This window comes from Mytilus californianus, unplaced genomic scaffold (genome assembly GCF_021869535.1).
Source record: "Mytilus californianus isolate M0D057914Y unplaced genomic scaffold, xbMytCali1.0.p SCAF_4, whole genome shotgun sequence".
NCBI classification, from domain to species: Eukaryota; Metazoa; Mollusca; class Bivalvia; order Mytilida; family Mytilidae; genus Mytilus; species Mytilus californianus.
Genome location: NW_026262690.1, coordinates 113,084,937 through 113,112,250, shown reverse-complemented (window position 1 = coordinate 113,112,250; position 27,314 = coordinate 113,084,937). Strand labels below are relative to the sequence as shown.

The 27,314-nt window shown below is 33.7% G+C and overlaps 1 protein-coding gene across 3 annotated transcripts in view; it reads right to left on the bottom strand.

The window, feature by feature from the left end:
- Nucleotides 1-9,927: 9,927 nt before the first annotated feature.
- Nucleotides 9,928-27,314, bottom strand: part of LOC127739172 (angiopoietin-related protein 7-like) — a 95,458-nt gene continuing 78,071 nt past the window's right edge. Inside the window, exons 1-6 of one of the 3 annotated variants that reach the window (XM_052250769.1) lie at nucleotides 22,149-22,909; nucleotides 17,019-17,078; nucleotides 15,971-16,077; nucleotides 14,442-14,538; nucleotides 13,522-13,686; nucleotides 9,928-10,286 (exon numbers count right to left, since the gene is read on the bottom strand). In XM_052250769.1, coding sequence (XP_052106729.1) covers nucleotides 10,042-10,286; nucleotides 13,522-13,686; nucleotides 14,442-14,538; nucleotides 15,971-16,077; nucleotides 17,019-17,078; nucleotides 22,149-22,827 — 1,353 coding nt within the window. In that variant the 5' untranslated portion in view covers nucleotides 22,828-22,909 and the 3' untranslated portion in view covers nucleotides 9,928-10,041. Of the gene's footprint in view, nucleotides 10,287-13,521; nucleotides 13,687-14,441; nucleotides 14,539-15,970; nucleotides 16,078-17,018; nucleotides 17,079-22,148; nucleotides 22,910-27,314 lie in introns of those variants that run through there. The other 2 variants (XM_052250771.1, XM_052250772.1) reach the window with 2 other exon arrangements.

Genomic DNA, 27,314 nt, shown 5'->3' with positions numbered 1-27,314 from the left:
TAAGGATAGATTCTCTAAGAGCACAAAACTTTTCCCTACGTCTTTTGGTTATAAAAAAGGAAGCCTTAACTGTATCATACCCTGATTTATCATCTAACTTTGTGAGATAAGCATTTTGTATGATTGTTCTAGTGACGTCCACTAAGGTATCTAAATTAAATGGGGTATCTTTCATAAAACAGTTTAGATACATAAGATTAATGCACAATCTAGGTTTCAATGGTTCTATTGTTATTGGTGACACAATGTGAGGGGGCTTTACTTCACCCACTTTTCCTAGGTAAGATAAAGCACCAGAATGTAGCCTAGATAAAAGTTCTGTATTAATAAAGTCAATATGGTGTTCACAGTTTGAGGCATTTTTAAACATACGTGTAGGTGGATAATCATTGTTGTATTTTACATTCCAGAACATTCCTTTAAATGGTTGCATGAAATTGTTAATGTCAACAAAATTGTCTATCCAATTCTGCATCTCCTGGTTTTTGTCCAAAATTTCCCCCCACAACTCCTTATTTTTGTGAACATTCCCAGCAACAAAACAAGATGGGTCCAAAAAGTAGATATCTTCATCAAGATTTTCATCTAAAACATCCTTATTGCAGTCAAATGTTCTCATATCCTGTGTCACTAAAATATTTTTTACATCTACATACTGTACATCATGATATAACCTTGGATTCACTAGAGCAGGTAAAAAATCATTGCTATATTCCCATGCATAAGGTCTAATACGATGATCAGCTGAAGAAAGTACCTGTAAAATAATACGGGACTGATCAGTTATTTTTTGGACAATCTATTTTGAAATGACTAATGTCTCCACGCTTGAAACATCCTGTGTGATTTGATGGGAGTCTCCTCTGTCCATTTCCAGGCATCCTGCGAGGAGTCTGAGCAAATCTTTGGGCCATAAATGGGGTACTTGGCCTAGGGTTGAATACAGACTGCATACATTGCATCATTGTTGCAAATTGCTGAAACTGACTCTCATTTCCAAGGTTTTTTGTTTCAACCTCGTCTTTTTGTTGTTTTGTACTTAAATTTTCATTTCCGTGTACCTTTAAAAATTTCTGTTCTTTTTCGAATAATTTAGTTTCAGCAGGTGATGACAAAAGCGAAGTGACTAAAAATCCCACCCTCTCATGATTCGTATGGCACAGAAATCTCTGTAACACCATTGAATAAAGTTCTCTATCTTGATGACCAACCCTTCTAGCTACCTCGTCCAGGTGCATAAGTTTTAATTTTAAAGTGTCAACATTAATTTCTCTTGACCTAGCTGCATATTCTTTGACCTCCCTCAGAGCTTGTTCTACTACATCTACATTTATCCCTTTTTTCAGAAGTTCAATTTCTACTTTTAACTGGGTTGTCTACAATGTGATCAAATAAAACTAATTAATCAGTAACCTTTTTAAAATGTTCAAAGTTATTGAAGCGTTGGTATTTCCCAGTTAAATGAGAAATGTCGGAATCACTCAGTTTTGACAAGGACCTAGCAGACACTGATTTTTCATTTATTTCATTAGTAACTGTATAATGTTTTAGCATTTTATCCGATTTCCAGCCTACGTGTGATTTTATGCACTCAGAATTTAAACCTAGCCATGTTAATGTCAAGGCACATCCACTTCTTGTACTATGTGGCGTTTCACCTTCCCATATATTCAAATCTGTTTGATGAGATTTCAACCGAGTATTAGCAGCAGCAGATGTGAAAGGTACATCAGAAAGTGCTATAAAAGATGATGCCAATGGGCGGAATAAATAGCAACCTACAATCTCCAATTTACTCACTTTGCAAAAGTCTATATACTCTCGTAATACAGTCACAGGACAGAATTCTGTATTAACAGAATTATAAATGATAACTACCCTTGGGTCACTTATATCTATAGTTTTACCCTTCATCATGGAAATTATAACACCTTCTTCTCCAGGTAACCAACGAACTTGGTCAGTCAACACTGAACCGAGATCTCCTGCTCTATCACCGGTAAAAGACAGTATGTTAAAAAAGGTCTTATCACGAATTAGTATATACTTTTGAAATATTCCTAATTTTTTGTTTGACATCTTATATGATATATATCTCGAAACAAGTATTAACTTATTTGAAAAAAGTGGCACTGCATGTTTCGGTGATGCGGCTGCCATTGATTGTTCTAATTTTATAGCTGATAAGTACTTTTTTAAAATGGAAGATGCTGCCGGATTACCTAATCCTAACATGTCATTCCAATCTGTGCCACGACCGTGATCACGAAAAATTGCCCTAAGTTGACCAATCAAACTGTCAACCGATCCAGCTGAAAGGCGGAGGGGACATCCACATTGAAATTTTCTTTTGACGCCCCTATTTTTACATTGTATTTTATGAATTTGTGTTTTTCCACTATTATCTTTGTATACCAAGAATTTCCTAATGTCAGATGGTAGGGCGTCATTTAATGATTTTTGAGGATTTAAATCACTTAAAAATGATACAATACTTTTTTGTAATACTAGTTTCTGTTTAGAATATTTTATACTCTGAAGTAAAGAGTCTAATTCAAGTATCCTGTCATTTAAATCTTCTTCTCTTAAAGACATCTCTCCTGACGCACAATTATCACATGTAGGCTGTAAAATCGGAAACAATTTTTACTATTTAACTAATATTAACATGAAAGAAAATGTGTACACATTTTATAAAGGACTAATACGTGTTCTTTATGATGACTTTTATGTGTGAAGCTTAGCTGTAATTAACTACCAGATAAAATTTAAAACAAAATCAAACATCTATTTGTCGTTAAAAATCTTAACTTAGACCCTCTCAGTAACTAACAGCTTTATTAGTTATACAATTTTTTATGAGATTGTTACATGATTTTCATTTGTCACATCTTATACTTTTCCTTTATCATAATTTATCATAATGGCTATTTCTCTGATGTACACATCCCTCTATCTATATCATACCGATGTGAAATTCATGAAAGCTGTTATTTCCGTAAAATAACTCCTGAACTTTTACTATATTATTTTATATTTTCTATCAATGCACATTAATCTTTAATATATACAATTTTTGACCATTTCACCGAAATGAGATCTAAACTACCACAGTTCTTATTCCTTATAAATGCCCACTGTGGATTTTCTATGTTTTCTTTCACACATCGTTTTTTTTAATTCTCTATACTAAACAAGTATGCCTGCTCCCAGAATTTTCTTTTAAATTTTGACCATTTCATTGAAATGAGGTCTAAACTATCACAGTTCCCGTTCTAATAAGCATGCCCACTGTGGATTTGATCAAAAACCTGCATTACAACTCATTTACTTTTCGAAGGTATTCTGCATTTTCGAATCAACAGATTCACAGACACAGCTGCTCAGGAGTACCCCTGAAGCCAAATTTAAGCCGTATTCAACACTTCTATTTACTCAACAGAGCTAACTTCTCTCTATTAACTCAACCTCTACTTTCACATATAAAATGTAACTTCATATGGCAACATGTAATGCATCAAACCATGGAGCTTGAAAATAAAATTACTTCATCAATAACTGCATAATTTTAACTTACTGTAGGTTCGCCTGATATCTTTTTACTTGGTGAGCTATCATCACTCACTGTTTTTCTCTTTTTTTTCTTGCCTCCTACTCTCACTGGATTTGGCATTTGCCAATTCTATGCCAATATGGCAAAGTCTTATTAGATCACTTGAATCAAGCTCCTTATTTAACATCTTTTCCACTTTAACAGTGGAAACGGACAAACTTTTTTCTAAACGGTTCTTTAACTTGACAGCACTTAAAGTCCTCAAATCTTCCTACTCTTTAAAGCTATTTGTTTCATCATAATGAATATCATTATTAAACATCATAATGAGTTCTAAATACATTTCAGCACTAAACTCAGAAATTTCTTTGTCCAGCAGCACAATTAGATGTATAGCAAGTTCTATCTAAAGATAACGATGCTGACTGACCAAAGCCTGTGATCAAACTGATAACAGTCTTGGGAAATTCTTATCTATATAGGAACATGTGTTAATCATTTAGAATAGTGAACTGATGTATACAGGCTGTTCTTGGATTGTGCTGTTACACCACTGTCCTAGGCTAGGGGATACCAGCGATTTATAGTTCCAAACACCCACGTCATTGTGGGTCTGGTGGATAGTTGTTTCATTGCCATACCAACATCTTGTCAGTTTTAGTAAGATTTTTGTTTCAAATATATATCTGCGTTGGCTATATTGTATTTATGAAACAAAGATGAAATAAATATTTCAATCTCTCAAGTTCAAAATGAGAAATATTTGCAGTATCGCAGTACTACGTTAGGAAATATGCTGTTGATTAGTTGCAGAACTTTGACAGTTTCTCTTAAATGAAATGACACCGTTTTAGAGAGTCCGGGTCAAATTAGAGAATAACATATTTTATAAACACCTGTATGTATGCGTATGCCGATCGATCTATGATTAGATGAGATTTGGTGTTTTGTGTTGTTCAGTTGCTGTCTCGTGTACATGTACGTATAGACCACATATTCTGTTAGTCACACAAATCACAATGAAATAATGAACACCCCTAACTGCAAACTATTTTTTAATTACTTTTTATTTGTCAGTTTTTACATATATCGTATTGTGAAAAATTTTGACGGAGTGTGGATTTGTATAGGTATGTTCCCTCTGTAAAATATTCAGTATGCCTTCGGAATATACAAATATTGTCAAATAACGACCAGGTACCAGTGTGGAATTTGTATGGCGGATGATGCACGCATTGTGGGCTACACTTACCCTGCCTTGGATATTGGGTAACTACTGTTGCCTAGCTCTTATTTACCATGATAACCCAATTGACTTTTTCATATAACCGACTTTTGACTCTGAAGTTAGTATATAATTATTCGACAGGTTACCTAATGTGTGGTAGGACATTCTGGTACTCGGTCAAAAAGAGCAACCAAAAGAAGTAAAACCAAGCTTACAATCGGTACAATTTTGGAAAAAAATTAAATGTTTTCCGATATTTTTGTTGTGTATCGAAAACATAAAACAATCATTTTTTCCTAATTTGCACCGATAGTAAGATTGATTTTACTTTTATTAGTTGCTCTTACTTGACTGAGTACCAGAATGTCCTACCATCGTAACTATCATTAGCAATCGTAACTACTCGGCCATTCTCGCTACGCCTACAATATTATTATGTTATTGTAGGCGTGGCGAGAATCGCCAAGTAGTTCCGATTGCACACATTAGGAAACCTGTCGAAAAATTATGTTTACTAAGAAGTAAAAAGTCGGTAAGTTATAGACATTTAATATCTTTTGGATAGTTTTTCAGTGTTTTGTAAATTATACCATAGCTTTTGTTGAAACCTCCAGCAATCACCTCACGAGACGAAGTAGAGTGAGGTTGACGAGGGGTTTCAACAAAAAACTATGGTATAATTTACGAAAAATTATCCAAAAAATATGGAATATCTGTTTTAACCTATCGCATCTTTTGCTGTTTAAAATTGTATATTTCATATATTTTTGTCTGTTTACTTTTAAAATAATTTTGATTAGAATCAGTTAAATTACCCTTTTCGGACCTTACACATAAAGCTCCGCCTATTTTCTAAAATAAGCACGGGCTTCTAAAACAGCGGAAATATCAGTTAGACAAGATTTTTCGACAGCGATGGATGCACATTTACATTGGTGACGGATAACGTTACCGACGAAAAAATGTTGAAGGAATTAGATGTTCTGGATATGGACGCAAGAGACTACAGATTTCTGATATTTTGAAAGATTTCTGGAATCGCAGATTAAAAGTTGAACTGAAAAGGGTTAGTTTTATTTTTATTTTATCAAAATGTTTGAAATGTTTAAATTTTGTAATATCGATTTATAATTCTGAGGAAATTAATTTCACAAGAATCTTTCTGAGAGTTTGGATAAATCATTCCACGTTTAAAATTTGTACAAGAAGCCCAAGTCGTTCATTAATTAAAAGGGATTTCAAAATTTTCACGATTAAAATCACATGTTGACTATAGACAATTTCGAATAACCAGGCGCTATCTAATTTTAACGGTCCAACATTATTGTTATGACTTAAACAACCTGGTTAAAGTCTAGATGTCGGCAGTGTATAACAAATCTGGTGCGGATCCAGGATTTTGAAAAGGGGGAATCTAGCAAGCCAAAATTTGGAGTAATACTATGAAAAGTCAATGCATTTACCATCATTTATGAAGCTCCTTAAAAAGGGACACCCCCCTCCCCCCACAAAAAAAAAAAGAAAAGAAAATCCGCCTCGGCAAATTTAAACCTATACATGTAGCTGTACAGTGGAAACTATGGGATTACAATCTAAGTATACATCTCAATACTCGAAAATCAACTTATATTTTCCCATAAATATATATATATATATATATGCCGCATGTTTATTGTTTTCTGTTAGGTATTAAAATGATTAAGATCCATTTATTACACCTTGTGATCCGTTTATTTGGCAATCGCCAATGGCAGTCAGCAGGGTTAAAGAACATTTGTTGTTCGACCTGCTAGTCAAATGCGTTTTGCTAAAATATACTTTTTTCACTGTTTTGGTCTTTTGGAAAATGTTGTTTGTGCTGTATTTAGACCCCTCTAACAAGAAATTTGTTTTGCATGCACACGTATAAAAATTGCGGTTTTTTTCCAACGAAATCATAGGTTTGAACGTTGTTTTCAATTTAGACTTGTAAATATAAATATAAACATTTATATATTTTTTAAACTTTATTTGTTTGTTTGTTTGTTCTGAGAGCGAATGTTTGTTCATTTAAAAATATAGCACAATGGAGTTGGTGTACGTCGTGGGTTCGATTCCCACCCTAGGCATTCATTTATATCGGCTGGTGCAAAGCGGGTAGTTTAGCTTAGTGGCCCCGCACTGACTCTGTTGTTCCTATGTCAAAAAATTCAGGCGGCCGCGGCCAGGTTTTGCTATCTCTCATTTTCTTCTCGAAGACCATATACAACAAAACCATGGTACAATTTTCGGTTATTGAGATTTATACTCTGGTTGCTATCCATTAGGTTCCATTGTACAGCTATAAGTTAACGTTATTTATATATATAAAAAGGAATATATTAGATTGACAGCTTTCCCAGTAAAAAAAAACATAAATATTAGATTATAATATTCATAAAAATGACGAAGAGAGAAGAAAAATGTAATTTTATAAAGCTGTCAAAATAAGTATGTCGAGCAAGAAACATTTCGCAAGTGTTTATAAAGTATTTCTCTTCAATGAAACATGTACTATTTCGTGCAAATGTCTCGTAGTACTTGACAGCACTTATAACATAGAGGATATCTGTTCAATTGCTTTGAAATACCAACATTTTATAATGCCGTGGGAAAATGATTACTTAATCATAAGAAACCATTATTTGTATCATAACAATAGAATAGTAAAAAAAATGTTTTATAGCGCAAACAGCAATCAATTGAGACACAATGATTGGTTCTCCCATTACAAGTAGATATTTTCAAATTACATCATGCTTTGCATGCAACACCAAACGGAAATACAATAAATAAACACCGAGGTCAAGTCAATTCTAGTTGAGGAACTAGAACTGTAAGAAAATTCACAAAAGGATACCCCTTCTACTCAAATTAGATTACCTTCCCATTTATATGTTAAACCGAAAATTGATACCTTTAATCAATGACATCCTCAGGTCATGCAGGTGATTTTCTACATCTGTGTAGAGTTTTCTTAATATTCGACCAGTCGTTTAGGATAATCTGTGCTTATAAGGCACTTGAGCAGAAGGACAGACGGACAGACGATCGGAAATGGTGATTCCTAAATACACCGATAATATTTGTTTGATTGGATGGGTGTCACTATGTATAGAAAGACTTGATGCTCTGAAGGAAGTATGTCTTTTGTTATTTGTGACACATTAAATTGATCAAAACTAAAATACCGATTTTAAACGTCTGTCTACTTTCTTTTATCTCTAATCTTGCAGATTTTTGTCCCCTTCTTGATATTTTCTGGTTATATCTTTTGATTATTGCACTTGAAATAACTAAGTTCTTCATAATCCCATATTTAGAATTATCATGTTTGTTGTTCAAAATCAAATACATTGTTCTCTAAATCTATGTTTATCGTATAGTCGTTGCTAAGCATTTAACATGTAGGAAAACACAAGTCTAATCTATCGGATTGACATATGGAGCCTAATTCAAAACAAAATAGACAAAGAATATAACAAAAAATTATTTTTCAGAAATTGTCATAATAATGTCACACAGTGGACTGTAGATTATTGGATTCTTAATATGACTCGGTGGCCGAGTGGTCAAAGTAGTTCATCGTCAGTGTTTACTAGCCTGCGAAGCTCGTGACAAGGTGCGTTCGACTACGATCTTAATCGAATATGATTGTCACTAACAAAGGTCAATAGTTCTTTTCTGGTATCGGTTACAATGGCTCCCTCTGTCAAAAAAAAAAAAAAAATGGTGGCCATGATGTAGCGCAGTGTGCCGAAAGTGGCTTTAAACACCAACGATCAATCACTGAATTTTAATATGACTTAGCTCAAAATCACGTAAGGAAAAGGTAAAAATCCAAAAGCGTCACTACTCTGATGACATTGCATGCTGTATTATTATGCTTCCCGAAAGACAAATTCGAGAAAATATAGTCGTCGCTTTGTCCATTAGTCATTCCGTCCGTCCGTCAGTCCTTCCGTCCGTCCGTCTGCGTTTCCAAAACGAAGATTTCGGATTGCAACTTAAGTTTTTCAAGCTTGATTAGAACGAAACTTATACAGATGTAGGCCATAGAAAAGTTGGAGAAGCTATTTTGTTTTGGTGTAGTTAATGGTCACTGTCACTAAAATTCAAATTCATTTTTGAAAATGGTTTCCGGATGGTAACCTGAGTTTCCCTTGCCTGATTGGAATGAGACTTATACAGATGAAAGGTAAAAGGAATCGAATAAATCCTATCAAGTTTGAATGTACATTCGCCACTGTCAACCTAGTCTTACATGCCTCCCATCCAACAACTTCTGAAAATATGAATTTAATATACTAGTATTGGATGATAAAGCATTATACCAAAGATTCATATACCTATTAGTTTTTAGAAAATAGAAGTACATTGTAGCTTAAAGCACCATTGCTGTTGTCGAATTACTCCGTAAGTAGCTTTATATGATGCAGTTTGTAGCCGTTAGTCCTACTGCGAATACAAATCACGTGATGGTACTCATGTGCCTGTCGAAAACCAGAAATCTCGTTTTTGGTTGTCTAATGGCAATGTTTTTTTAAAAATTTATATGGGTTAGTTTTTGTCGTTGTGCTGTGAACCAGCTTTCAGTTAATGCGAGTACGCTTAGATCAGTACTTTATTGTCTTTTGTCTTTTTATTATTTGTTCTTTACTTCGTCCCGATCTTGCGAGTCAAATTCGAACCCTTTCCAAATGATTTGGATGGTTTATACTTATGCTGTGTTGTTACATCATCGTTCAATGTTAGGAGCAAGGTTGAGCATGTTTAACCCATCCACATTCTTGTTATGCCCGTTCATAGCCAGGAGCATATGATACAGTGGTTGTCGTTGGTTGCTATCTGTTATAACTGTTTTCGTTTTTGTTGTAGTATAATTTGGGCCGTTAATTTATTTTTGAATTGTTTTATATTTGGTTATTCTGGTGTCTTTCATACAACACTATACGTCATTGGTTTTATTCATTGTTAAATGTCGTACGGTGACTTGTGATGATTTACATCTTTATCCCTTCGTCCTTAATGGATATAGTTGTCTCATCGGCAATCATCCCACACTTTTTTACAAAGTCGTTTAAAAGTGTCTGAACTAAAAGGTCAGGAAAATGAAAAAAATGATATGCTAGATAAATATTTCTTTACTAAAGAAATCCGCCTATGCGTAATTAGTTTTAAAAACAGTAGTAAGCCTAGCGAAAGAAACCAAAAAAACATAGATTATAATTAATGAATATTTTTAAGTTCTTTTGATCATCATAGAGGACTTTTTGAGTGTGCCAGATCCTTTCATATCCTCGTACTTTATTCCTCCTGAAGATGAGTTATTGGAATATTTTCCGTTCAAACTAGACTTCCAACAGCTTTTATACCACCATGCACCTTTCACTGTATTGTGAGCTGCACAGTTAAATTCAAATCTAGCATCGTTATCACGATCGTAAGTGGAGAAAGGCACATTGGTATGATACGTCATACTATCACCTGAAATAAAAAAAGAATTTAAGTAATTTTCATTTATAAAACACAAAACTGTTATAAATAGACAATGTCTGTTTCTGATTTTATAGTTTTCTTGAGCGTTAGTATCCAAAACAGCTGTAGTTACCCTAGCTAGCTTCTTTCATTGAGAAGCAGATTTTAACCATGATTTCCAAACTACGTGCCGTTGTGTTACCCTATTTAAGTTTGTTTTAATTCTATTGTGAGTTGTACAGATAATATCTTTGTCACGATCGTAAGTAGTCGTGGTGGAGAGCCAATCATTAGGACATGTAGTTCCACACCTTTAAACAAAAAGATTAAGATATATTGAAATTACCACAATGGTTAACACTTATTGAGAGAGGGATACATCATGCATCATTCGATTCCTTATTTATTTTACTCCACAAATATGTAGCTTTTAGTAATGAACTAACCCCCTGTATCACAAAAGAAAGCTTTATTTGATTACCCTACCATTTTCAGAGACGTTCTTTTACTTTGAAAAAAATATTGCGATCTCTCGCTATTTCTTCACAGTATTTGTTATCATGGGAGCTAATTTATGCAAATATGTGGACACGCGCTCCGTTTGCCCACCGTTTTTTTTTCGGAATATGCCGGTACCAAGTCAGGAATATAACATTGTTTTTTAACATGTTTCTTTTGTCGATAACGTTTGATTTTGTCAGTTTTTATGGACTTCCCCCTTTTTGAATTAACCTTGGAGTTCTGTATTTTTGTTATACTTTTTTGCATAAGATACATATCTTGTTTATATACGCAGATCAAAGGGATCATATACATAAAATAACTCGCAAAGTTCTATGCGCACGAAATGATATAACGCAGTCACGGGATAACTTGCTACAAGTGAAAGGCCAAAGATAAAAATAGAGGGGGTATGGTGAAGAGATCTACACTTTGTTTCTATTAGATAGGGTTAACACAAAAGTTACTTATTCGTGAAGTAAATCACTTATGGAATCGAATGGTGCGTGATTTACTTAAGTATTTACATGACAATGGATGTATTACGTTTTCGGGACATGACTTGCCACCCCAAGTCTGGGGGGGGGGGGGGGGGGGGCAAGATGAGATGATTCAAGCCCTTAATTTTCTCCTTGACAACATTTATTTACGTTTCGGCAATAAAGTTTATCGACAGATTGTAGGTATTCCTATGGGCACAAATTGTGCCCCTTTAATAGCTGACTTGTTCCGAAATTGTTATGAATCACAGTTTATGGCCAAACTCAGTAAAGAACCGTCTAAATTCCATTTAATTGATAAATTCAACAACGCTTTCCGTTATCTTGATGATATCTTTTCGTTAAATAATCAAGAATTCTCTAAATATACTGCTAAAATTTACCCAAAGGAACTTACTTTAAATAAATCTAATATTAACAGCAATAACTGTCCTTTCCTAGATTTAGATATTTCAGTATTACACCAGAAACTCTAGACTAAAATTTACTACAAAAGGGATGATTTTTCTTTCACTGTTGTTAATTTTCCTTTTTTAGACGGTGATGTTCCTTTGCCACCTTCTTATGGTGTTTATATATCCCAACTCGTTCGCTATGCCCGAGTCTGAAGTGACGTTTTGGATTTCAATGAGCGTAATCTTTGTATAACTAGTAAATTATTAAGTCAGGGATTTCGTTACCATAAATTACTTAAAAGCTTTACTAAATTCTTCCATAAGATTTGGTTGGTAAGTTTGGCTGTACCTGTAGAAAACTTATTTCAAACGGGATAGCACATCCTAAATTTTACGGTGATGTTGTTAACCGAGCCCGGAAATTTAGATACGATCCGGGTAAACTTATCAGTCCTTTAAATAACTTAATCTAAAAGGTTACCAATTCAACACTGTAATTGAATCTTTGAATATTGTCTTTATTGGTATAAACATTGATTTTGTTATCAGTAAATTAAAACTATACTAAATATTACACATATGTACTTCACGGTACTACAATCTGTCGATACCTATATTTTGGCATTCCACAAGGTCATGTTTTTCTTTACACTAAATCCATTGGTTGTTGGATGTGTACTGATTGATATTGTAGTCTTAATTCATGATTTTTTTTATTTGTTGTTATTGGCTTTGAACTAGCTGTCAGTAACTGCGAGTACTCTCAGATCTGTACTTAGTGCCTATTTTGATTTTAGGGATGATGGATAGGTATATACCCTGCCACGTCCTGTCTGTGTTTCTGTTTGATGTTTTTCTTTGTATCGATCTGATGAGTTAAGCCCTTTTCAACTGATTTTTATAGTTTGTTCTTATGTTGTGCTGTTACACCACTGTCCCAGGTTAGGGGGAGTGTTGAGCGCTCACAAGCATGTTTAACCCCGGCACATTCTTTATGTGACTGTCCCAATTCAGGAGCCTGTAGTTCAATGGTTGTCGTTGGTTCATGTCTGTCATAAATGTTTTTGTTAGTTGTTTTGTTATAAATTAAGCCGTTAGTTTTCTCAATTGAATTGTTTCATATTTTTCATGTCGGGGCCTTTTATAGCCGACTATACGGCATGGGTTTTTCTCATTGTTGAAGGCCGTACGGTTGCTTATAATTGCTTACATGCACTTCATTTGAACTTGAGTGGATAGTTGTCTCATTGGCAATCATACCACATCTCCTTATTTTTATTCTGATGCCCCACTGCCTCAGTAAGTTCTAAAAGGGCCAACAGATGTCGAATCAATCTCGGAATATATACAACAAAACACAAATGCTACAACATAATACATTGCGACTAAATGTCATTTAAGACTATGCTGATGAATACTGGGTCATTGCGTTAAAAAAATATAACACTCTGGAATTATCCGTTGATGTATTTCTCATGTCAGATTTCCGTTTAGTTACAAATGTTAACAGTCAAGACTTGGACCGATGATGTTGGTTTTGCATTGCATATAAAGGTGTCCAAGTAAATTGTAATCACGTGTTGAAACCATAAAAGTGTTTTCCTGAAATATTCCTATAAACAATATGCTCAACATACGCAAATAACATCATATAATATCAATATATATTTATATATATTGCCTAAACCTTGGTTAGCTAATTTTCTCCAAATGCTTTGTAGTATTTATACACACGTCACTGTTAGAATTGAGTGAACATCGAATTATTCATGTGTTTTCTACTAGCTGTTCTGAAACGGTAAGTACATGTATTAACAATGCTTTCTAGATAAATGATATATTAATTACCTGCATTTCCAGAATACCCACTAATAGTCAGTTTGTATTTAGTGGATTGATCACCAACTTTAAAACTTTTATAGAGAGCATATTTTTTTTCACCATTCCAGTCCTCCAGATCAATCCTCAGTTCATACTTTCCTCGTGATGTCAGCAAGGCGATATACTTATTTCCTGAAATTTTGCGATTAGATTAATTGAAAAATTTATCAATACAATGACTGCTGTCAAAGGTTGCAACAAATAAAATCACTTGTGAAACGGATTGATACTGATTTAAGAAGGAGATTATCAACGCGTTTTGTTTTGAACCTTAATCAATAGACTGACTATTTATTGATTTAATCTTGATCCAGAGGGGATAACTGGACCGATTTAGTTTTCATGAAGTTATTTTCATTTTGCATACCCTCTTTGTTAAATTTAATTGTTTTTTTTTTTGGATTGTTTACTTTAGTAGTGTTGTTTATTTATAAAGTTTGTTTACATAAATTTGATTTCTGAATCCCAATCATTGTCACTTTAACCTCTGTTTGGGTTGCTCACCTAATTGTGTCAATACAACGGAACTATAAACAGCTGTCACACAAGAGGTTTTGGTAGCTATCAAACCAGGTTTAACTACTATTTTATTCGAAAGATACATGTAGCAAGTCAGTGTTTCTGTTGTTCCGTTGTTTTCCTCTTATAGTTGATGTGTTTCCCTCGGTTTTAGTTTGTTACCCGGATTTGTTTTTGCTTCATCGAAGTATGACTATTGAACAGCGGTATACTACTGTTGCCTTTATATGAATGTTGGCTAATTTAGTTGGGCGTTAAGTTTTGTCAGTTTTAATGGATTCTCCCCATTTCGAATTTACTTTGGAGTTCGGTATATTTATCATTACATTTTTCACCTTCAGTTGATGGAAATATATAAACGACTTTACCTAACCAAAATTCCTCATTTAGGTCACCAAATCCATTTTCGTAGTCTTGCCAGTTTCTGTAGAATTCTGTTACTCCATTGAAACGCTTTTGAATGACCTTTAAATTAATATCATCAATCATAAAATAACTACAGTCACTAATATAGTTTTCCTTGATAGGAGTAATAAAAGGTAAAAAGTATCAAGAAAATCTATGTTGTTGAGTACAAGAAAATCATATCATATGTTTTTTTAGTCACCAAAAATACAACCAGAAGTTAACAAAACCAAAAGCTGAGTTTAAGAAACCAAAACTTCACAAAAACAATTAGAAGGAACTCAGAAACTATAGTTACTAGTCAACTAGATTTGTAGTGATCGTCACCCCTTAACGCTGAAAAACTCATGAAAGATAACAGCCTTATAATTTGGTACGCAAGACGTGAAGGAGAAATTAGAAATGACTAATGGCTAAGACTAGGTGAGCATATCCATGATAACATAACCAGTGACACAAATATTCCATAAATGTAAATCAATCTTGACGGCATCTGTTAAACGTTAGTATTGATGACTTTGTATTTAACTTTAAGAAACCTTAGTTACAAAAATCTCCATATTACCAGAAAACCCCTTTCAATAAAACGTTTTTATGAAACAAACGCACAGTATATAGCACCAACTGGGAGATATAATTATATTCTCCATATTCAAATGCCAACTGAAATACTGAAACATAAAAATAGAATTACGATTGAAAAACTGAAACATCTCTTTTGACATAAATTCCAATTTATTGTTATTTTTCGATATCAGTAAAGATATGAAGCAGACCTTTAGTATCTTTATTATCTTGCATTTCAAATCCAATTTGGTAAACGTAGACAAAGTCTCAATGAGAGGACATCATCTTTAAAGCAGTACGTGAAGATGACATATAATGGTTGTTTTTCATTCTTCTTGAGACACTACTGTATGATTTAGGTCTGATATGACGAAATGACCAAGTTTGGGAAAGGAGCGGAACAGTCTGTTTCAAAACTTGTCCACCAAATATAACAAATATGTTGTCAATACAATAAATAACCTTACTGATGATGTCAGTTTAAATAACATGTTTGTTAGAATAGGGGGGATATTATTGAAAGGTAAGATTCATTAAGAAAATCAGCTTTATAAGAATAAGGAGAGATATGATTGTCAATGAGACAACTATCCACCAGAAACATACAATAGACCTATAATTCTGAATGGTTTAGTTTATAGAAGTTATGTTTGAGTAATAATTTAGTTAAAAAGTCAATAGTTAATACTCTATTCTTTTACGACGCATTTTGTATATAGCTATTCACACTCAAAAGCGATATTAATTAGGGGTAGATTTTGATCTTTTAAGATGGATTGCTGTACATAGATCCGTAACATTTTTGAATGGAGTTCAATATCTTCTTTTTAATTGTCATACATTGCGTGGCTGTTTCTATTTACTTTTTTCAGTTCAAATGGTTTATTCATAAACAACATGTTCATAGCAAACTACAAATACGTACCGTCCAGCCTCCTGTCTCACATCTTACTTCTAACGTATGTGAATCATCGAGTGAGATATTGTAAACATCAGCAAACTTTGAATTTAAATCTGAGCACTCACGGACTTCTTCATAAAATACAAATGGACATACATAGATGTTTATCAACTGATAAATAGAAAGTAAGGAAATGAAAATAAATTGATATGTTAGAAGCGCTTTTCTGATTTACCTTCCTTATGAGTGGTAAAAAATATATTGAAAGATGCTAGTATTTTTCTACACAAAACTCATCAGTGTTGCACGAAACAAACATTTGATAACATTTACTAAATGGTAAATGAATCCCATTAAGCAAATTAGCTTGTACTTGCATTTCTTGAATGATATTACTTCAAAATAAAATCCTAAATATACAGGTATCTTTCAATCAGAGAGTCGTCATTTTTGTACTTTTGGATTTATTGCTCTTCAACGTCTTGAGTGCGGATTTCCAAGATTGTGTTTGCTGACCCTCATCAATAGTAAACCTTTTTTTATCTGAAACGGTCATATTGATCTGAATAGCTCTTGAAAGACTGAACAATAAATCATTAAGTCCTTCTCACTCTTTCAGTAAATTTGTAGAACTGAATTGACTGCAAGCGAATTGTCTGAACAGTACTGCATTTACCGCAGTGGGTAAGTCTGAAAATTGATTGAAAGTCTGAACATGACTAAATAATTTATTGTTCAGACTTTTCAGATGATGTTAATATCAAAATGACCGTTAAAGACTAAAATTCAATTACTAAACTTGGGAGAATTTGTTTTTTAAATTGACGTTCTTTGCACCAAATCATCTTCGGTATTTGCAATTTTTAACATTTATCTTTCTTCTCGTTCAATCATAGACTGTTAAACACAAATATATAATCTACATAGAGAGCTTTCTAACTAATATTAGACATTGAATGGATATTGAAAAAGTCAATTTTGTCAAAGGCAGCTGTATCTATAGTATTTGTATAATATTTCAATATTTACCAATGAGTATTTTTAGTATATTTTTAAGCCATTTTATATATACCTGGTAGAAGATCTTGAACATGTTGAATTCTTTCGAGTTTATCTTTTATTATGTCCATACCTAAAATCAAATGAATAAACTCAGTAGTGTCATCAAGGGTAAGTCTGATTATCACATATAACACCTATCACTATGTTTAGATCTATCATATATATAATAATACTACATCTCTTTTGAAAAGAAACAAGAATCTTATCCTGAGTTATATTTCTGCATGCTTTGGAAGCTATACTTGCTGCAGCCATGACCGCACTTACTAGAAAAACAAAGATTTCGAAATAGCAATACTTGAAATGTTTGTATACTATGGAACCGACTTCCTGTATCAGGTTGAAATGTATTTTTATATGGAATAGCATTGAGAATGGAAACGAGGAATATGTGAAAGAGACAACAACAGGACAAAAGAGCAGAAACAGCCAAAGGCCACCAATGGGTCTTCAACGCAACGAGAAAATACCGCATCCGGAGGTGGGCTTAAGCTGGCCCCTAAACAATAATGTATTCTAGTTCAGCAAAATGGACGCTCCCCTTAACTCCGAATGATATAAATGAACCAAATTAAAAAAACACACAAGACTAACAGGTTCCTGATTTTGGACAGGCGCAAACATGCGGCGGGGTTAAACATGTTTTATGAGATCTCAACCCTCCCCTATACCTCTTGCCAATGTGGAATGAACACACAGCAATACGCACGGTAAAACTCGGTTTAAAAGAAGCTTATTTTTGCAATCAAAGCTTCAAAATATCCATACGGCTGATTTAATTTTTTTCCTGACACACATTTAGTTATGTTAGCTTGAGGAAAAACATTCGTCGCAAGTTTGGAAATGTTTATATTTTTTTTAAACGGTTAACATTTTCTTAAGTGTAATTCATATTAATATTGTGAAAACGCTTTTTATAGGTTTTTGCCCTTCAAAAGCTTTAAATAAAAACATTTTAGTTCTTCAATTATTTGTAATACTTTTATAATAAGCTTTATCTACAAATTGTTGTAAAATATTTTCTATTTATTTCAATTTGTGATTATTTGAATTTTAACTGATTGTATATAATAAATGTCGGGAAGTAAGTCTTCAACATACTGTATTACAATAGTGTTGCAATATGATGAAAGTTGGAGATGGTCGTAAAACTACGGGTAAAGTATATTTTGTATGAAATAAGCTTTAGTATATTGATACAATCGAAAGGAATAAATAATGGTAAAAAGTGTTTTATCAAAAATACTGAGCTCCAAGATTAACTGCACTCTTGGAAATTGTATACTTATTAATTAAAAGCACTTTGAAAGGTTGACGGCATAAGGTATAACTTAAACACATGTAAACATGTAGAGAAACTTAATGGTATATTAATGGTATTTGCTTAACTTATATAAAAAATTGAAAAAGAGAGGCGAAATCATCAAAGGGATATTCAAACTTTTGAGTCGAAAACAAACAGTGCCATGGGAAAAAAAGATAAATGATCAAAAGACAAACTACAGTATACAAAACACAACATGGAAAACTAAAGACTGAACAGCACGAACCTCACCAATAACCTGGGGGTGATCTCAGGTGTTCCGGAAGGATAAGCAGATCCGGTGTCACCCGTCGTGTTGCTTATATAAGTACACACCCGGTGATAAGTTTATTTCGGTAGGTCACATTTGAGGAAAAAAGAAGGGATTGTGGTTACGGCATTTGGAACAAATTCTGTCGTCATCTGTGAAACAGATATTCGATAACGGTCAACAAACTCATGATGGCGTCCGTAAAATTTTCGAAGGTATGATTTCAACTTTACCGCTTGGAAATCTTGGTTTAAAAGTTCCCTTGTACGGAACAACCCTTTATCAAAGAAATCATGACAGGCAATGGAAGCACTGGAAGCACTGGAATAATGTATTAACTTGAAGATATATTCTCTAAATGCAAGCGCTGCTTGAATGTTGCTAAATAGACATGGAATGTTCACAATCGAGAAACTGAAATCATCTCTTTTGTTGTAAAGTTTTGACCTCAACCGATCCTCATTGTCAATTTATAGATGCAAGTCGAGATATTAGACAGACTTAAGTGTATCTATTGTATCCCTCATTTCAGTTCGATAGGATAGATGCGTTCAACATTTTGCATTATTTAGTGAGAGTGCACAATCTAAATAACGGAACGTGAAGTTAAAGGATATTGCTAGGTTCTATTATTTTTCCGAAGAAGCTCCTGTATGAAGTCAGCTGCAAAGAAATAAAGTAACAAGTCAACAAGAAAAGGGTTGTTATATAACGACAAATTCAAAAAAAAAAAATTCTTTCCATGTATAGAATTAGTAAAATTCTCCCTAGCTATGCTCGTCCGAATTTAAATCATTCCTTCACTAAAAGCTTTGGTATCAATAAAAAAAATCTATGTATAGATTTGGTTGTTCGCAGTAACTTTATTTTCTAGCAAACAATGTAAATTGATATGATACGATAATCCAATATGTAATATAACAACAATATTTAAATTTTTCATACAACAAAATGTCCTATATACTTAAACGAACTGAAATCAAAATAAATATTATAATCATACATAAATATGTAATAATTAACGGCGGTTGTGGTTATTGTGAGTACCTTCGATGAACTTACACCCCAACAATTTCTTTATTTAGTTTAACGAAACCCAACCTTATAAACCGACTTATTTCACGTGCATATTTTACCCAGATATTTAAATCCAAAATAACAAGAACCCGTTATTCAACTACTTTAACTAGTTTTGAACCTATAAATAGTATAAATATAGCACAGGCAAAGTCCCAACGAAAAGAAATATAAGTTAGTACTGTTTGGTTTTATTAGTTTTTGACATAATTCAACGTATCTCATACATTATTTGTAATGTCAAACTGCTATAATTCAAAAGCTTACCATTTTTGAAACCGTTTATCAAATTATTTACAGGTTGCCAGTACAATCTTTACAATTAAAACATAAAATCACACACAAAAGGGGAGTATGTTTGTAGATACTAGCTAGCAGAGGAACTTACTACCTTCAAATTTCATAACTGGTAAATAGAAATGAAAAAGATGCAATAATATTTGAATTAAGGCGACAGTAGTTTACCGATGTTTAAAATTCGTAAATCGATTAGGAAGAGACAAATTAGGTAACAAACAAAAAACAGAGGGAATCGCATGAAATAAACAAAAGCGAGACCGGGTGCGTCGACTGGTTTAGCGTCTCCTGCGAATCCACATTCTAAAAAGAGTCGGACTTATTCATTAGCTTATCCAAAGTTAGGAACATCATCAATATTTGTTTTATGTCATATTTTAACGCTATTGTAATGCTGTCAAATTAACTTATATCATATATCTCCTTGAATTTTTCTTATTCATATTCTGTAACTAATGTTTGAAAATAACACTTTATAAATTGGGTGCGTCCAAAGCGCATTTCAAGATTTACAGTCACAAGGAACGCTACTGCCCCCCCCCCCCCCCCCCCCCCCAAAAAAAAAAAAAAAAGATGTGCAAGTTCTTGAATACTTGAGCAGCTATATGACCAAAGGGGACCTAACAACTCGTCTAAAGTTTCTTTTGTGTAAGGCAGTTGGAACATTCTTTTCTTAATTCCGTATTGATAAGATTAGATTTTAAGAAAAGTATGTTTTAATTTAATATAGACAATAGCAGTTTACCGATGTTCAAATATTATAAATCGACTAAAATACAAATCAAGACAAAAACCGAAACACTGACTACTGAGCCTGCCAGTACACCAGCAGCGTATCAACATATTGCAAGGAAAGCAAATAACAAATATAAACATGGTTTGTCCGAAGCGCCTTTCTGGATAAACCTTCACCAGGAACGCTCAAACCCAAAATCCACTTGATGTTAAGAAACAGACAATCAATCAATCTTAAAAATTTGTAGCCATCAATAAATAAAGAAGCTATATGACAAAAGGGACCTAAAAATAAATACCCAAATCTGTTTAGGGCCACTTTGCTAAACTGAGTTTGACCTAAGTTTCTAAATTATTTCTTATTTATCAAAAAAAAAAGTTAAATAACAAAAATACCAACAAAACTCCAAGGAAAATTCAAAACGGAAGGTCCTTTATAAAATGGCAAAATCAAAAAGCTCAAACACATCAAACGAATGGAAAACTACTGTCGTATTCCTGACTTGGTAGAGGCATTTCCTTATGTAGAAAAATATGGATTAAACCTGGTTTTATAGCTAGCTAAACCTCTCACTTGTATGACAGTCGCATATAATTCCATTATATTGACAACGGATAATTTAAGAATTATAAATTATTGCAATACGGAAGCACTAAAGGGACATATCAATCCCCTAACAGCGATGTCGCCTAAATGCCAGAAATTGAAAATAATTCTTTATCAATATGGTACGTTCGACTCGCCTTTCTTGTATTCAATACCCTCACCAGGAACACTCAAACCAGAATCATTTGAAAGGCATCAATGTATAAACTTGAATACAGAATGAGCTATACGTCCATACGGAATCCCAAAGAAAAGGCCTATTTTACAGTCGCGGATCCAGAACTTTTTATAAGGAGGGGGGGGGGGGGGGACGCTGACAGACATAAAGGGGGCCCGCTCCAGTCATGCTTCAGTGATTTCCTATATAATCAACCAAATTTTTCCCACAAAAGGGGGGAGCCCGGGCCCCCCAGGGCTCCCTGGATCCGCCTATATTTTATCCAAGGTCACATTTGCCTGAGGAAATTGGAACCTCATTTTCTAAATAATTCCTTAATTTAGCAACAGACAAAATTAAGAATGTTTTAATTTAAATCATGCAATCAGTGATCAGTAATGATCCAGTGATAGAAAATAGGAAATAATCCTTTATAATTTTAATGCGTCCAAAGAGCTTTTCTAAATGAACCTTCACCAAGAACGCTAAAACCCCCAAAATTAAAAAAAAAATTAATGAAACAAAATTGTTACAGTACAAAACTGACACAGATACATTTATTAAATTTCAAATAGAACCAACTGGCAATTTATTTTTTCTTAAACGATGTCCTACATGATGTTATGTCAATAAATTTAGTAAATAATTTTTCGATTCACATACATATAAATCAACTTGCCTTTACAAACTTACCATCAATCATATTCGTTTCAAATTGTGTTAAGTTATTTGTGACTGATTTGATGAGATCAGCAACCATATAATTTTTCCACTCTTCCATATCCGTTTTAAGATCAGTAAAATTTGTAATTGCACCTTTAGATATTTGGGATGTCTGATCTCTATAATTTCCCAGTATTTCAGATACCTGATTCTCGTATACAATCTTTGATTTCTGCAAATATTCACTTTGTTCATTCATTGATTGCATTATAGTATTTTGCCATTCCTGAACATTTTCCATGAACTTGGTAACATTTTCAGTTTGGTTCTCTGATAGATCTGAAAATTTATTTTCGTAATCTGTATGCATCTCTGATAAATTGTGGTTATATCTGGTATTTGATTTTGCCAGCTTTGACGAATATTCGTTAAGCATACTGTCTTTTAGTTCGAGCAGTTTTTTGTTAACGATGTCTTCCATTTTTTCAGTAAAAGTAGAAACAATATTATCATCAATGTAATCCTTCAGTTGTGCATTTAAAGCAGACGCGTCCAGGTCAACAACAAGTGGAGCTTTTAATTCGTTGGAAACGAGGGGCATCTTAACACTATCACTCACTGAATTATTGTACGGTTTTGCGAAAATTATCGTTGGCATTGTCAAAACAACAACAATAAACATAACGAATAGCGGAGTATGATCTTTCATATTTGATAGCTGGTGAATATGTACCGTGTAAAATATCAACTAGAAGTGTAAGTCATATGCATACTTTGCAAAAGATATCTGCCTTGTGTTATATATACTTAACGTAAATCATTAAGGAGGCACTTACGGTTCAGAGGAATAGTGACGTAGTTTTCATTGCTCTATGTATATACAACTAAGAAAAGAGTTGAATACATGTACTAGTATAGGATTAATTAAGGCCATAGTAGTTTACCGATGTTCAAGACTCAAAAAGGAGTGATACCTGATGCGTCGACAGGGTAATGGTCTTTTGCTATGCATGTCTTACCTACCTTGCGAATCCATACTTACCCAAAATGTCACAATTGGTAAAATATCAGTCGTTCTTCCTCATGACTCTGTTAAAACAGTTTTTTTGTAAATGCACACCGCTGCTTATGAAGTATAGCGTTAAGTCAGAAGTCTATAAATTAGTGGACGCCTTTTGTTGCTGTCCGCCATATTTGTTTTTCGTGTATAGTTTTTTCAAAGAGCAGGCCATTGGTTTTCTCGTTTGAATTATTTCCGTTATGTAGATAGAACTCTCAAAAATTTAGCGACCCTGTTAGACTCAACTATCCTATCGAACTTTACACCACAGACACTATTAAAGAGGAATAAGCTGTCAAAATCATGTTCACCGATTTAACTTCTAATCTCCCTTATTTTATCAATACAAACTAAAACGTCTATCCAAATTGCAAAAAGTTCTAACAACTAACAATGCATATACTCGTTTATATGTTCCAAAATTTTGTGTGTATTATAGAATAGACGCCATCTAATCAACCATCGTAAATATCATCGAAGATTTCCGAAGGTCAGATGACCTGATGTAAACATAAATATAAATATAAATACACAGGCAAGCACGTGCAATTGTATGATGACGATTTTTCTAGGTCTTTTTGGTTTCATGTCATATATTGAAAAAAAAAACATCGTTTCACCTGTATTTAAATGGTTTTTTTTGGCTGGCAGAAAAGCCAACGAAAGGGATCTTCCTGGTGGCTGCCTTGTGTCACTTTTCAATGTTCAGGATCTTTTCTTTTTAATAACTAAACATGCAAACATGCTTGTTTGAAGGCTGTACGGTGAACTGCGAATACTTTCAGATCTGTACTTTTTTGTTGTTATGGATGAGGGATGGATATATACCCTGCCACGTCCACTCTGTGTTTTAGTTTGATGTTTTTCTTTGTATCGATCTGATGAGTTAAGCCTTTTTCAACTGATTTTATATAGTTTGTTCTTATATTGTGTTGTTACGTCACTGTCCCAGGTTAGGGGAGGGTTGAGCGCTCACAAACATGTTTAACCCCGCCACATTCTTTATGTGCCTGACCCAAGTCAGGAGCCTGTAATTCAGTGGTTGTCGTTGGTTTACGTCTGTCATATTTGTTTTTCGTAAATTGTTTGGTTATAAATTAGGCCGTTAGTTTTCTCAATTGAATTGTTTCATATTTTTCATGTCCAGGCCTTTTATAGCCGACTATACGGTATGGGGTTTTCTCATTGTTGAAGGCCATACGGTTGCCTATAATTGCTTACCACTTTATTTGAACTTTGGTGGATAGTTGTCTCATTGGCAATCATACCACATCTCCTTATTTTTGTCTCGCCTGCAACGAAAGTCGCAGTATGCGAGACATAGATATTACTATCCGGCGGCGTAAACTATTTGTATAAAGCTTTATATTTCAGCAGGTAGAACACCTGGATGTTTCATACCTTGTATGCAGACACCTTATGTTTCGAAGTTTCCGTCTATCATATGCCCATTGTCCTTGACCTCAATTTCATGGTTCAGCGACTGCTTGAAAAAAAATTAAAGTTTCTTTGTCATATGAATTTCTCACTTATTATGAGTCATAGGATAAATATATTTGGTATATGGGTTACTTGCAACGTCTACATGTCCTTCACCTGACCTCGACCAATTCATGGATCAGTGATCAAGGTTAAAGTTACGTGATTAGGTCCGTTTCTCAGATACTACATGCAGTATGTCAACTATATGTCGTGTATGGAATGATTGTAAGGGGTACATGTCTGACTGGCAGGTTTCATCTGACCTTGACCTCATTTCCATGGTTCATTGGTCATTGTTACTTTTTTGTGTTTTGGTCTGTTTTTCGGGTACTATAAGCAATAGGTCAACTATAATTGTGTATGGAATGATTGTAAGGTATACATGTCTGTCTAGCCGTAGTCATCTGACCTTGACCCCATTATCATGGTTCATTGGTCGATGTTAAGTTTTTGTGTTTTGGTCTGTTTTTCAAGTACTATAAGCAATTGGTCAACTATATTTAGTTCATGGAATGATTGTTATGTGTACATGTCTGTCTAGCCGGTGTCATCTGACCTTGACCCCATTTTCATAGTTCATTGGTCAATGTTAATTTTTTGTGTTTTGGTCTGTTTTTCATATACTCATAGCAATAGGTCAACTATATTTGGTGTATGAAATGATTGTAAGGTGTACATGTCTGTCTTGCCAGTATAATCTGACGTTGACCTCATTTTCATGGTTCATTGGTTAACGTTAAGTTTTAGTGTTTTTGTCTGTTTTACAATTACCATAAGCAATGGGTCAACTATATTTGGTGTATGGGATGATTGTAAGGTGTAAATGTCTGTCTTGCCAGTATCATCTGACCTTGACCTCATTTTCATGGTTCATTTGTTAACGTTAAGTTTTTGTGTTTTGGTCTGTTTTACAATTTCCATAAGCAATGGGTCAATTATATATGGTGTATGGAATGATTGTAAGGTATACTTGTCTGTTTGACAGTTTTTATCTGACCTTGACATCATGGTCATGGATCTTTAAAAATGTTAAGTTTATATGATACTTGTAGATAAACCTTTATCTTTAAGACTTTCAACATAAAATCAATGGTCAGTAAAACTGGCGAGACATTTCAGCGTGTGCACTCTTGGTATATAGATGGAAGCGTTTATGTCATTTTGGTCTTTGGTGGAGAGTTGTCTCATTGGTAATCATACCACATCTTCTTATTTCAATATTAGCCAATGCGTAACTCATCCCCAGTTAAAAGTCAAATTGAAGTTATCATGAATACGGATTCAAATGTGTTGAATTATTGACTTGCAATCCAATAATCATCCTCGATGTTTTTTTTAAATTTTTTTTACAAAATTGAACAAAACTGACTAGCGAAATATTAAAGTATAATTCCGTTTTTATTGCTGTTTGAAACAAAAAAAATCATATTCTAATTTTTGTCAATTTCTTAACTAATGTCCCTTTAAGTCTGCCTTATATTTTGACCCACATTTAGAAATTAACAATGGGGGTCGGTTGCGAACAAAACTTTACGACAAAAGAGATGATTTTGGCTTTCAATTAGCAGTTTACCATTTCCATGTAGAAAAATCCAAGCAGTGATTGTAATTTGTTAAATATCTCAAATATCTCCTTGTTGATACCACATATTAGATCTTGCGTTTCCTTTCATGATTTTCTTGATAGAGGGTCACTGCTAACAATGAATCTATTGAACTAAGGATTCTAAGTCGTAAAGTTGAAGTCGCCGTCATACATTTGTTGACCGTAATGGAATCTCTGTGTCACAGATGACCACGGATATGTTTCAGTTGAAGTAGCCATTCTCCCGTCTCCTCTCCATTGTCACATAACCAAATGAGACTTAACATCGAACTGGTCCTTACGATAAGCAACACGACATATGCCACATGTGGAGCAGAATATACTTACCTAAAGGAACACCCGATATCACCCGGTTTTCGGTGGGGTTTATGTTACTCATTCTATATAAAAGTTTAAACGTTTTGTAGACTGTTGTTTGTCTTTTCGTAGTGTTTTTTTTGTTGTTACTATGATTTTGTCAGTCTCCTTTTGACTGAGTTTTGATTCTACCTTTGGTATCTTCGGTCCTTGTTTCACATTTTGCTATCATCGAGCCTTAAGATATGATATAGGTTTTGTTTGTTACTAAATGTCATACGATGACATTTAGTTGCTTATAGCAACGTCCTCAATGTTGTTTGTTGTCTCATTGGCAATCATAAGACACCTCCTTTCCTTTATGTTAAATCTTGATAATGTGAATAAATATGTATGAAAAAAACGACATGTTCGTAAATATGGTAGTCAATTTTTGAAATTGTCCCTGAAAGTAAGCAAACAATATTCTTTTGTATATTCCTTCCAATTTTCGTTATTTAATCGATAAATTGAAAGAATGATACAGTCCGCGGTAAGTTTTGTGCAGACTTATTATTCGTGATATGAGGTAAAATGAGGAAACTGAAGGTCATATCATATCTTGCTTTAAATAAAGGTATAAAACAGACAAACCTTATGCTGAAAATACAGATTAAAGAACAAGCAGAATTTTTTCCCACACATATCTTAGTTTAATGAGGGGCGTAAAGGGGGGAGGGGGGGGGTATCTACACGAAAGAACGCGAAATAA